Raw genomic sequence first — 13,290 nt, 5'->3', positions numbered from 1 at the left:
CTACGGTCAATTTAGAGTCACCAGTTAACCTAACCTGCATGTCTTTGGACTGTGGGGGAAACCGGAGCACCCGGAGGAAACCCACGCGGACACGGGGAGAACATGCAAACTCCGCACAGAAAGGCCCTCGCCGGCCACGGGGCTCGAACCCGGACCTTCTTGCTGTGAGGCGACAGCGCTAACCACTACACCACCATGCCGCCAAGTTGGGACACTGTAAACTGTAAATAAAACCAAAATACGAAGATTTGCAAATCACTGAAACCCTATACGGTATTTCATTGAAAATAGTACAAAGACAACATGTCAAATGTTGAAACTGAGAAACTTTATTGTTTATTGAAAAATATATGCTCATTTTGAATTTGATGTCAGCAACACGTTTCAGAAAAGTTGGGACGGGGCAACAAAAGACTGAAAAAAGTTGCTGGCTTTTGAACTGTGCACTGATAACAAACCTGATGGTCCCTCTCCTCTTTAGCCTGGAGGACGTGGTGACTGACAGCCTGAGTACATACCCGCAGGTTTGTAAATGAAAAAAATACATTGAATACATTTGAGAAAATAATGCGGTCTTTGCATCATTCTTTCAATTCATGTTGCGAGCTATTGAGATGTCGGACAACGATTAGGCCAAATCAGCTTTATCCAGCAGTGTATGGATGGCAGCTCGACATCTTACCCTAGTCAGCCAATGCAGATCTCTCTATTCTTTTTTTGGGCTTTTTGCACCTTTATTGGATAGGACAGTGTAGAGACAGGAAATGAGTGGGAGAGAGAGAGACGGGGAGGGATCGGGAAATGACCTCGGGCCGGAATCGAACCCGGGTCCCCGGATTTATGGCATGGCGCCTTATCCACCTGAGCCACGACGCCCCCACAGAGCTCTCTATTCTTGTTGTCTTACTGTTCATTGGCCAAAATGTTTCGAAGTAAAAGGCGTCGTGGATGACGAATGGCAAAGATGTCAACGATCTTGTTAATGTCGATCGCTCTGCCATAGTGTATTCTTCCACATTTTCTTGACGTTGTGTTCTACAAACGGCACACTAAAACTTAACTTCGAAGCCACAAAATGCAACTTTGATGGAAAAATATATATAATAAATTGCTTACCTCTCTTCACGTCAAAAGAAGGAGGAAAGTTTCGCTTGTTTTGACATGGCGAATTATTAACACAAGAGGAAATACTTGTAATTCGCAACTAAAAAGACTGCAGCTACACTGGCAGCTTGACCATGCTTTCTAGTGCGATCGTGTTGCACTTGCGCAGAACTGGGTTTTCGCACCCAAACCACAGGAAGTCCATACAAGGTTATAGAAACCCTAATGAGGCTGATGTGACAATCTAGTTGAAAAAAAAAAGTTAGAAAAATTACAGTGGCCGCTTTTCTAATATTCTTATGAGGCTATTGAAAAAATGTATGGTCCGACAAAGGGAGAGTCATGGGCACCCCAGGCACCCCCCCCAAGCTACGCCCCTGTGAGCATAGACCTCAGGACTGCAGACTCACCAACACATTTGGACTTGTCATGTTTACTGGAGTAGAGATTGAAAGTGCAATTTGGCAATGCTTGAAAGATACATGAAGGAAATTTCAGCAACTTCCTGAATTGCTTGTATGACCTGAGTAGAAAATATGCAGCCCCCAACAGAGTCCTGCTGAATGAAGAGCACATTTTTTTTTTTATTACAGAGAGCATTGTTGGCACATGCAGATACAGCCACTTCCCACTTCCTAATCATTGAGATGACTGTCTATGGAAAGACTGCATCATAGAAAACTACTCTTGCATCCTCATCCAACTGTATAGTTTTTCTCTGTCTACTGATGTTCTAGTTTTCTCATCTCATTATCTCTAGCTGCTTTATCCTGTTCTACAGGGTCGCAGGCAAGCTGGAGCCTATCCCAGCTGACTATGGGCGAAAGGCGGGGTACACCCTGGACAAGTCACCAGGTCATCACAGGGCTGACACATACACACAGACAACCATTCACACTCACATCTACGGTCAATTTAGAGTCACCAGTTAACTTAACCTGCATGTCTTTGGACTGTGGGGGAAACCGGAGCACCCGGAGGAAACCCATGCGGACACGGGGAGAACATGCAAACTCCACACAGAAAGGCCCTCGCCGGCCACGGGGCTCGAACCCGGACCTTCTTGCTGTGAGGTGACAGCACTAACCACTACACCACCGTGCCGCCCTGTTCTAGTTTTATTAGCTTTAAAATACTGGCTCTGCAGATAAGGCATGCAATTACATCGATTCATTTTATTATTTACAGCCTGTCCATTTTTAGCTCATCTGGCCATAAGGCCGATGAGCTGTTGCCATGGCGTGGCGTCCATTGTCTTTTAGGTCGTCCACAATTCAATTAAATCGTATCTCCTCCGTTAGCTCTCCACAGATTTCCGTTCCGATTGTTTTGTTTGAAAGAACTCATCATTCCGCACAAAACTTGGTCATTGTTTTGTCAGTTTTTTTTTTTTTTTGCTAACAAGTTAGTAATTAGACCAAATTAACAAATTTTCCAGGCCTCTCACTAGAATTTTATCTCCTCTCTTATTTCTCATCCGATTCCAGTTCTGATCGATGTTTTGCGTAGATCTTCCTTTGAAGAACGAAACTTGGACGTTTGTTTGTTGATTTTCCTGTTGTAAACAATTTGTTTACAACTTTGTTTATTTTCAGTCAAATCGTATCTTCTCCCTCAGTTTTCAGTGGATTTCAGTTCTGATTGTTTTATTTGAAAGAACTAGCCCTTCTGCACAAAACTTGGTCATTGTATTGTCATTTTTTTTTGCTAACAAATTAGTACTAGAATTGTATCTCTCTCATTTATCATGTGAATTCAGTTCTGATCGATGTTCTGGATAGAGCTTCCCTTTGGGAACAAGATTTAGTCCTTTGTTGATTTTCCTGTTGTGAACAATTTGTCGTGGAGGTTGGGCCTCTCTCACACTGTCGCATTTCAGTTGCGGGCCAGAACTACATCACTGAGTTGTTTTTTTTTGTATCCTGCTATTCTCATTCTTATGAATGAATCAGGGTGGCACAGTGGTGTAGTGGTCAGCACTGTCGCCTCACAACAAGAAGGTCCGGGTTCGAGCCCCGTGGCCGACGAGGGCCTTTCTGTGCGGAGTTTGCATGTTCTCCCCGTGTCCGCGCGGGTTTCCTCCGGGTGCTCCGGTTTCCCCCACAGTCCAAAGACATGCAGGTTAGGTTAACTGGTGACTCTAAATTGACCGTAGGTGTGAATGTGAGTGTGAATGGTTGTCTGTGTCTATGTGTCAGCCCTGTGATGACCTGGCGACTTGTCCAGGGTGTACCCCGCCTTTCGCCCGTAGTCAGCTGGGATAGGCTCCAGCTTGCCTGCGACCCTGTAGAACAGGATAAAGCGGCTAGAGATAATGAGATGGGATGAATGAATCACACTGGCCTCCACAGCCTTGTCCATTTAAATCCAAAAACCTACAAGCATCAACACTAGCATAAACTCCAAATAATTAGTATCACTGTAAACTGTTTGGTAGCTCACAACACAAAGTAGATTAATCATGTAAACAGCAGCAACAAACACAACCGTCTGGATTTTCGGATGTACTTCCTTTTCCTTTAATTTACAAGCTGTTATTTTTAGTTCAATTATATATTTTGCTCTTTTCAGCAAAATCTGTCAGACATCACAAAAAATAAACCTTTTGGTATGTGAATGTACAGAGATGTGGCTGTTTTTTTTTTTTTTGACGGATATTTTACAACAAGTGTTATTACTATGAAAACATTAAAACTGTATCTGCATTACTTTCATTACTAGCTTTAGTTACATTGACACTATCTTGCTAATGTTATTTGAGTAAACAGTACTGATTCTGTACTTTTTAGAAAAACATTGTGTTTTTAAAAATATTGTTTGTGCATGCTAGTGTGCAAATTGACTCAGCGATGTGGATTTTGTAATGCAGAGATCAGGTGATGAATCTGCAGTCCTGTGGCTGGATCAGATTCAGGAGGCGATACACACTGCCAATCAAGACCAGGAGGATGCTCTGGAATGTATGATGGATTTTAGTTTTCACCTAAGCATTAAATCGATACTTCACACTGCGCCTCAGCGTGTTGGGGGCTAAAATGCTCATGTTGTTGTTGGTAATGATTTAGTGGAGGTTTTTTTTTTTTAAATAAATAAATAATTATTTAAATAAAAGATACCACAGAGACGCCACAGTTCTGGATTTTACTGATAAAAAGGCAAATAAAGAATTTCAGATAAAACTCATGTTTACAGTAAATCTCCTTAATCTACAGTAAATCTGCACTTAACATCTTGTGCCTACACACAGACTGTACTGTGTCTAATTCCAGTGGCCAAGGCAGTGGCAGACATTAACCGAGCGGTAGCTGCAGGACATGAGGAGGACACTCTGAGTGCTCTGCAAAGACCATGTGTAGGACTGAGGGGAGTGCTGGCTGATTGCACACACCTTTACCAGACTGAACTAGCACAAATGCAGTCTCAACACACACAGCAAGGTAATGTGATTTTGTAAAGGTATAGAGTCCAACCCATACGAAAAAGAACAGTAAAGAACTTATAAGAGTTTACCACTGTCTTAGTAGTAAATCCTTATAAATATATATGCCATGTATGATTTACTCCTGAAAGTGGCCCATTTTGCATTTTCCTCATACAAATTTTTTATGAAAATCTAGTATGTATGAAGTGAACATTGTGCATGGTTTTTACAGATAATGTGTATGATGAATTACACCGTCTTTGTATGCTTCATGTAATGTTTGTAGTTTTAAATTATATTTTACAGTTTAAAATGTATATGCCTTTTATATGTAAATCCACATATGTTTGTGTTGGATTTACATATAAAAGGCATGTACATTTTAAACTGTAAAATATAATTTAAAACTACAAACATTACATGAAGCATACAAAGACGGTGTAATTCATCATACACATTATCTGTAAAAACCATGCACAATGTTCACTTCATACATACTAGATTTTCATAAAAAATTTGTATGAGGAAAATGCAAAATGGGCCACTTTCAGGAGTAAATCATACATGGCATATATATTTATTTATAAATCCTTATAAGGATTTATCCTTATATTTATAAGGATTTACTATTAAGAGAGTGGTAAACTCTTATAAGTTCTTTACTGTTCTTTTTCGTATGGGAACAATTAGGGTATATGTTAATTTATTCTATCCACATTCACTGGATATGAGCAATCACACACTCTGATTGGCTACTCTACTACCAGGCTATCAGCTCATATCCCATGAGTAGAGAAAAACAAAATGGCAGAGCATGCTGCTGAACCAACTGAAGACGAAATAAAAACTCTACTCGACAAGAAAACCCCAAAAATACAAAAAAAAAAAAATATATATATATATATATATATATATATATATATATATATATATATATATATATATGGAATAAAAGTATTTGATGTTAAGGACGTATCTTTTTTAAATTTTTCAATAATTATTATGATCGCATTTTTCACAAATTGCTACTGTCATTTTGCCGGTTTGTTTACGTTCTAAGCAGAAATTATTTTGTCAGACGTTTTGTATAAAGTTTTTATTTATCGAATTTGCAAAAAAATAAAAATGCTGTGTTTCTCAAAATCCCATGAATGTGGATAGAATAAAACAGTTATTCCACTCAATCTCGTCATACATAGCTTATAGCCAGCTCGGCTATCGGCTCATGTACGACTCCATTTCGTGGAATAATTGTTAAATATGGCTTTTGGGATAAGTATATAAATTAAATAAGTTTCATGTCCTAGCTAGCTATTGCTATCTTGTCCAAAGGGAATAGTGGCAGCTTTTGGGTGAAGCACAGAATCAAGGACAAATATGACTATTTCTACAACCTGGAAAGCCAAAAAGGGACATGGGAGGAACCAGATGACTTTGTCCACAATAGCACACAGCTCACAAAAGAGGATATTCAGGTAGGTTACAGTCAGAGAAGTTTATCAGCACTGAGAAGCATTTCCATTTATCAGCACTGTTTACCTGTTTGCTGTCAATTTCTAACACCTTCTTTGAATCATGTTTCTAACTTAGATGGTTGTAAGCAGGGTGACAGCAGAATATAACCGAGAACAGCTCTGGTTGGCCAATGAGCCGCTCATCATACAACTGCAAGCTTGGACTCGTGGATATCTGGTGAGGCGGGCCTACAGTGATAGACTGAAGTATCTCGAGCAACAGGAACCAAGTGTAGTAAAACTACAGGTGAGACAAAATGTTTCATTATAAACTCTTACATGGAATAGTAAGATAATACGACACTGACACACATTCTACATTTATAATAACAATTATGTTTTTGTTGGATGTCATCCTGTAAGCTCTAGCATTAACAATGTCAGCTACAGTGGTGCTTGAAAGTTTGTGAACCCTTTAGAATTTTCTATATTTCTGCATAAATATGACCTAAAACATCATCAGATTTTCACACAAGTCCTAAAAGTAGATAAAGAGAACGCAGTTAAACAAATGAGACAAAAATATTATACTTGGTCATTTATTTATTGAGGGAAATGATCCAATATTACATATCTGTGAGTGGAAAAAGTATGTGAACCTTTGCTTTCAGTATCTGGTGTGACCCCCTTGTGCAGCAATAACTGCAACTAAACGTTTGCGGTAACTGTTGATCAGTCCTGCACACCGGCTTGGAGGAATTTTAGCCCATTCCTCCGTACAGAACAGCTTCAACTCTGGGATGTTGGTGGGTTTCCTCACATGAACTGCTCGCTTCAGGTCCTTCCACAACATTTCCATTGGATTAAGGTCAGGACTTTGACTTGGCCATTCCAAAACATTAACTTTATTCTTCTTTAACCATTCTTTGGTAGAACGACTTGTGTGCTTAGGGTCGTTGTCTTGCTGCATGACCCACTTTCTCTTGAGATTTAGTTCATGGACAGATGTCCTGACATTTTCCTTTAGAATTCGCTGGTATAATTCAGAATTCATTGTTCCATCAATGATGGCAAGCCGTCCTGGCCCAGATGCAGCAAAACAGGCCCAAACCATTATTCTACCACCACCATGGTTCACAGATGGGATAAGGTTCTTATGCTGGAATGCAGTGTTTTCCTTTCTCCAAACATAACGCTTCTCATTTAAACCAAAAAGTTCTATTTTGGTCTCATCCATCCACAAAACATTTTTCCAATAGCCTTCTCGCTTGTCCACGTGATCTTTAGCAAACTGCAGACGAGCAGCAATGTTCTTTTTGGAGAGTAATGGCTTTCTCCTTGCAACCCTGCCATGCACACCATTGTTGCTCAGTGTTCTCCTGATGGTGGACTCATGAACATTAACATTCGCCAATGTGAGAGAGGCCTTCAGCTGCTTAGAAGTTACCCTGAGGTCCTTTGTGACCTCGCTGACTATTACACACCTTACTCTTGGAGTGATCTTTGTTGGTCGACCACTCCTGGGGAGGGTAGCAATGGTCTTGAATTTCCTCCGTTTGTACACAATCTGTCTGACTGTGGATTGGTGGAGTCCAAACTCTTTAGAGATGGTTTTGTAACCTTTTCCAGCCTGATGAGCATCAACAATGCTTTTTCTGAGGTCCTCAGAAATCTCCTTTGTTCGTGCCATGATACACTTCCACAAACATGTGTTGGGAAGATCAGACTTTGATAGATCCCTGTTCTTTAAATAACACAGGGTGCCTACTCACACCTGATTGTCATCCCATTGATTGAAAACACCTGACTCTAATTTCACCTTCAAATTAACTGCTAATCCTAGAGGTTCACATACTTTTGCCACTGACAGATATGTAATATTGGATCATTTTCCTCAATAAGTAAATGACCAAGTATAATATTTTTGTCTCATTTGTTTAACTGGGTTCTCTTTATCTACTTTTAGGACTTGTGTGAAAATCTGATGATGTTTTAGGTCATATTTATGCAGAAATATAGAAAATTCTAAAGGGTTCACAAACTTTCAAGCACCACTGTATGTGTACATATCTCATAAACCTTGGCATGTTAAAATAGATTTTTAAGCAAAGTAAGTCACAAAGATGCAAAATCCTAATTTTATGAAAAGTTAACATTCTAAATTTTAACTTTCATGAACTTGAAGGTTTCAGAGTCATTTTTATCTTTTACCCTCAGTAATGTTCCTTTTTGCTGATATGTAGCTGGTTGTATTTCCTGTGCTATTCAAGATCCATAAATATCTACCTCTTCCAACACAGTTAAGCTGAATTCCAGACAGCACCTTATTCACTGGATTCACTACATAGGGTACAGTGGTGCTTGAAAGTTTGTGAACCCTTTAGAATTTTCTATATTTCTGCATAAATATGACCAAAAACATCATCAGATTTTCACACAAGTCCTAAAAGTAGATAAAGAGAACCCAGTTAAACAAACGAGACAAAAATATTATACTTGGTCATTTATTTATTGAGGAAAATGACTCAATATTACATATCTGTGAGTGGCAAAAGTATGTGAACCTCTAGGATTAGCAGTTAATTTGAAGGTGAAATTAGAGTCAGGTGTTTTCAATCAATGGGATGCCAATCAGGTGTGAGTGGGCACCCTGTTTTATTTAAAGACCAGGGATCTATCAAAGTCTGATCTTCACAACACGTTTGTGGAAGTGTATTATGGCACAAACACAGGAGATTTCTGAGGACCTCAGAAAAAGCATTGTTGATGCTCATCAGGCTAGAAAAGGTTACAAAACCATCTCTAAAGAGTTTGGACTCCATCAATCCACAGTCAGACAGATTGTGTACAAATGGAGGAAATTCAAGACCATTGTTACTCTCCTCAGGAGTGGTTGATCAACAAAGATCACTCCAAAAACAAGGCATGTAATAGTCAGCGAGGTCACAAAGGACCCCAGGGTAACTTCTAAGCAGCTGAAGGCCTCTCTCACATTGGCTAATGTTCATGAGCCCACCATGAGGAGGACACTGAACAACAATGGTGTGCATGGCAGGATTGCAAGGAGAAAGCCACTGCTCTCCAAAAAGAACATTGCTGCTCGTCTGCAGTTTGTTAAAGATCACGTGGACAAGCCAGAAGGCTATTGGAAAAATGTTTTGTGGACGGATGAGACCAAAATAGAAATTTGTGGTTTAAATGAGAAGTGTTATGTTTGGAGAAAGGAAAACACTGTATTCCAGCATAAGAACCTTATCCCATCTGTGAACCATGGTGGTGGTAGTATCATGGTTTGGGCCTGTTTTGCTGCATCTGGGCCAGGACAGCTTGCCATCACTGATGGAACAATGAATTCTGAATTATACCAGCGAATTCTAAAGGAAAATGTCAGGACATCTGTCCATGAACTGAATCTCAAGAGAAGGTGGGTCATGCAGCAAGACAACGACCCTAAGCACACAAGTTGTTCTACCAAAGAATGGTTAAAAAAGAATAAAGTTAATGTTTTGGAATGGCCAAGTCAAAGTCCTGACCTTAATCCAATCGAAATGTTGTGGAAGGACCTGAAGCGAGCAGTTCATGTGAGGAAACCCACCAACATCCCAGAGTTGAAGCTGTTCTGTACGGAGGAATGGGCTAAAATTCCTCCAAGCCGGTGTGCAGGACTGATCAACAGTTACCGCAAACGTTTAGTTGCAGTTACTGCTGCACAAGGGGGTCACACCAGATACTGAAAGCAAAGGTTCACATACTTCTGCCACTCACAGGTATGTAATATTGGATCATTTTCCTCAATAAATAAATGACCAAGTATAATATTTTTGTCTCATTTGTTTAACTGGGTTCTCTTTATCTACTTTTAGGACTTGTGTGAAAATCTGATGATGTTTTAGGTCATATTTATGCAGAAAATTCTAAAGGATTCACAAACTTTCAAGCACGACTGTATATCACTACATAGGGTCGTGTAGTAATGCAAAAAAAACCCTTGACTTGAATTAAATGCGGATTTGAGTTGAGTCTGTAAATATTATGCACATTTGAATAGTGAAATTTATTCAGACAGACATAATATATTTAGGAACTCCCTGACCCTCTCATGACATAATAAATACGGTTATGCAAGATGTTCTGAAGTTTTAGGATTTGTAGACTTAGATTTGTTTGTGTACACAGTCCATTGATGAGTTATCCTGTGTGTATAGGCATCCTGGAAGGGATATAAACAGAGGAAAGCTTACAAGGAGAGGCTACAGACATTACAAAGCAATGTGCAGACAGTGGTCAAGGTAAACAATGTCTATCACTATTAAAGTCTTGCCCATACACATATGCAATATTATTATTTCTAATACACTTTATATACATATACACACAGGCGTGTGATGATTGAGGGGGGGGGGGAATGGTGGCTTATGCCTTGAGAACAATGGGTTAGATAGCGCAACTCAATGCAAAGTTATTCTGACTGATCTCATTTATCATACGATGAAACATTTCTATCCTGATGGGACTGGTCTCTTCCAGGATGACCAGTGTTCCCATCCACAGGGCACAAGGGCTTCTTAAATGGTTTGATGAGTTTGAAAAAGAAGTAAATCATATGCTATGGCCTTCACAGTCTACAGAGTCCAACCCAGTAGAATTTTTGGACTGATTTTGGACAGAGAAAGAGGGGACGCGGCAAGAAAAAACACAAAGAATTGTTATATATACACATCATAATAATACATTTTATATTATTATCTTCTTAATTTAGTTACAATCTTTGGTGAAAATGTGGCGAACCAGAAGCGCATACAGAAAGAGACTACAGTATTTCAAAGACCATGTAAGTCATATGGCATTTACCGTACATACTGATGGAGTCAATGACACATTTGTTGTTAGACTGAAATTACAAAATGCAACCTAAAATAATATTTTACATACAGTACAAAACAATATTATTCATTATAATATAATTCCCATATCTAAAACTGATGGTGTGGCAGCATGATTCCATTAATAGTATATTAGTAAAATGTGAATATTAACCTTTACCTTTGGTTTGTACAGGAAAAAGAGATTGTAAAGATTCAAGCTTTTCTAAAGGCAAACAAAGCCAGAGATGATTACAAAACTCTCAGTGAGTAAAAGTGCTCTTTGCTACATATTGCTGTCGATAAGGGGTCATTCAGACATGCATGCATGTTTGTTAGCATAGTAAAAACATTTCTTTATGTTTATGTCTGTTCATGTGTGCTTTAGCTGGTGCTCAGGATCCCCCTCTCTCCGTGGTCCGTAAGTTTGCTCATCTCCTGGAACAGAGTAACCTCGACCTGCAGGAAGAACAGGAAGTCATACATCTCCGTGAAGAAGTGGTAACTAAGATTCGTGCCAATCAGCAAATGGAAAAGGACTTGAACTTGATGGATATTAAGATTGGCTTGCTGGTGAAAAATAGGATCACACTTCAGGTATGAACAAAATACAAAAGGATCTTGATTTTTTTTTCTTTTTCTTCTGGGTGTAAGTATTTGTTAGCTGTGAAAAATGAAGTATCTGGAAAAAAAAATACACTACCGTTCAAAAGTTTGGGGTCACCCAGACAATTTTGTGTTTTCCATGAAAAGTCACACTTTTATTTCCCACCATAAGTTGTAAAATGAATAGAAAATATAGTCAAGACATTTTTCTGGCCATTTTGAGCATTTAATCGACCCCACAAATGTGATGCTCCAGAAACGCAATCTGCTCAAAGGAAGGTCAGTTTTATAGCTTCTCTAAAGAGCTCAACTGTTTTCAGCTGTGCTAACATGATTGTACAAGGGTTTTCTAATCATCCATTAGCCTTCTGAGGCAATGAGCAAACACATTGTACCATTAGAACACTGGAGTGAGAGTTGCTGGAAATGGGCCTCTATACACCTATGGAGATATTGCACCAAAAACCAGACATTTGCAGCTAGAATAGTCATTTACCACATTAGCAATGTATAGAGTGGATTTCTGATTAGTTTAAAGTGATCTTCATTGAAAAGAACAGTGCTTTTCTTTCAAAAAGAAGGACATTTCAAAGTGACCCCAAACTTTTGAACGGTAGTGTATGTAAGAAAGAATTGAAACAAATAACACTTTGGGATCCTGATCTATCAATACATGAAAGACGCTGCTTAAGTTTTTAAATACAAAATCCCAACCATTGCTATGGGTACTCTTTAAACAGGATGTGGTGTCACTCAGTAAGAAGATGAAGACTAAAAAGAACAAAATGACCAAAGAAGATCTCGCCACAGGAGACAAGCAGGGCATCAAAGGCCTGAGCAAAGAGAAGAGGAAGAGACTGGAAGCTTACCAGCATTTGTTTTACCTGCTACAAGTGAGGCCCTACTGGTCCAATCATTATAGATACAAAAGCTCAAGTGTAACTGTAATGCTTTCATTGCCATGGGGTATTCATATGTCCTGCACTATCGTTTGTAATCTCATTAATCTTTAGAAAAAATAACACATCATGATATGTAGCACTGTAATTTGATACCAGTTCAGTAATAGAACGGGATTATTACATAATCCAGTTTTATTCAGTGTTATTTCTTTTCTGCTGTTGAAACAGACACACCCATCATACTTGGCCAAGCTCATCTTCCAGATGCCTCAGAACAAGTCCACTAAATTCATGGACACAGTGATTTTCACACTGTATAACTACGCCTCAAACCAGCGTGAAGAGTACCTGCTGCTCAAGCTCTTTGAGTCTGCTCTCAAAGAAGAGATCAAGTGAGAAAACACCTTTGAAAAGAAATTTGTGCGTGGGTATTAACAATATAAATGTTAAGTCACAGCAATACTGAAAGAAACGGCAGCAGTAACTTTCAGTTTTTATTATCCCCCGCTGGCCGAAAGGCCCGAAGGGGGGTTATGTCATGGCGATGTCCGTCCATCCGTCTGTCCATCCATCCAGGGAAGACATACTCACCTTCTGAAATCAACTCCTCTCACTATTTCTGGAGGAATTTCACGAAACTTGACAGGATCCTTTGTTATACGAGTGATTCCACGCTTATGGGTACTGAAATGGGGACATGAACTTATTCACCTAAAACCATTTCTTTTTTTACCATCAGGTCACAGAACATGTAATCTTTAATGAATGATATGTTAAAAGATAACTTTAATTTTCTGAGATGTAATAAAAACATATTTATATGCCAAAGTCAAGCCTATGAGTTCCAAAATGATGTCTGTTCCATTACTTCTGTTACGATTGTCCATCTCGCGTCTGTTACAAATTAATTACAATCTAGCTATATACCATGTTAATCTTAT

The 13,290-nt window shown here is 39.1% G+C and overlaps 1 protein-coding gene across 1 annotated transcript in view; it reads left to right on the top strand.

Moving 5' to 3' along the window:
* Window positions 1–13,290, top strand: part of iqgap2 (IQ motif containing GTPase activating protein 2) — a 103,536-nt gene that overhangs the window by 66,921 nt on the left and 23,325 nt on the right. The window contains exons 16-25 of the mRNA XM_060907148.1: window positions 3,974–4,064; window positions 4,374–4,541; window positions 5,858–6,000; window positions 6,116–6,286; window positions 10,185–10,268; window positions 10,739–10,810; window positions 11,038–11,107; window positions 11,230–11,438; window positions 12,188–12,340; window positions 12,578–12,741. Of these exons, the coding sequence (XP_060763131.1) occupies window positions 3,974–4,064; window positions 4,374–4,541; window positions 5,858–6,000; window positions 6,116–6,286; window positions 10,185–10,268; window positions 10,739–10,810; window positions 11,038–11,107; window positions 11,230–11,438; window positions 12,188–12,340; window positions 12,578–12,741 (1,325 nt within the window). The remainder of the gene's footprint in view (window positions 1–3,973; window positions 4,065–4,373; window positions 4,542–5,857; window positions 6,001–6,115; window positions 6,287–10,184; window positions 10,269–10,738; window positions 10,811–11,037; window positions 11,108–11,229; window positions 11,439–12,187; window positions 12,341–12,577; window positions 12,742–13,290) is intronic.

This window comes from Neoarius graeffei, chromosome 24 (genome assembly GCF_027579695.1).
Source record: "Neoarius graeffei isolate fNeoGra1 chromosome 24, fNeoGra1.pri, whole genome shotgun sequence".
NCBI classification, from domain to species: domain Eukaryota; kingdom Metazoa; phylum Chordata; class Actinopteri; order Siluriformes; family Ariidae; genus Neoarius; species Neoarius graeffei.
This window is presented reverse-complemented; position numbering and strand designations above follow the sequence as displayed.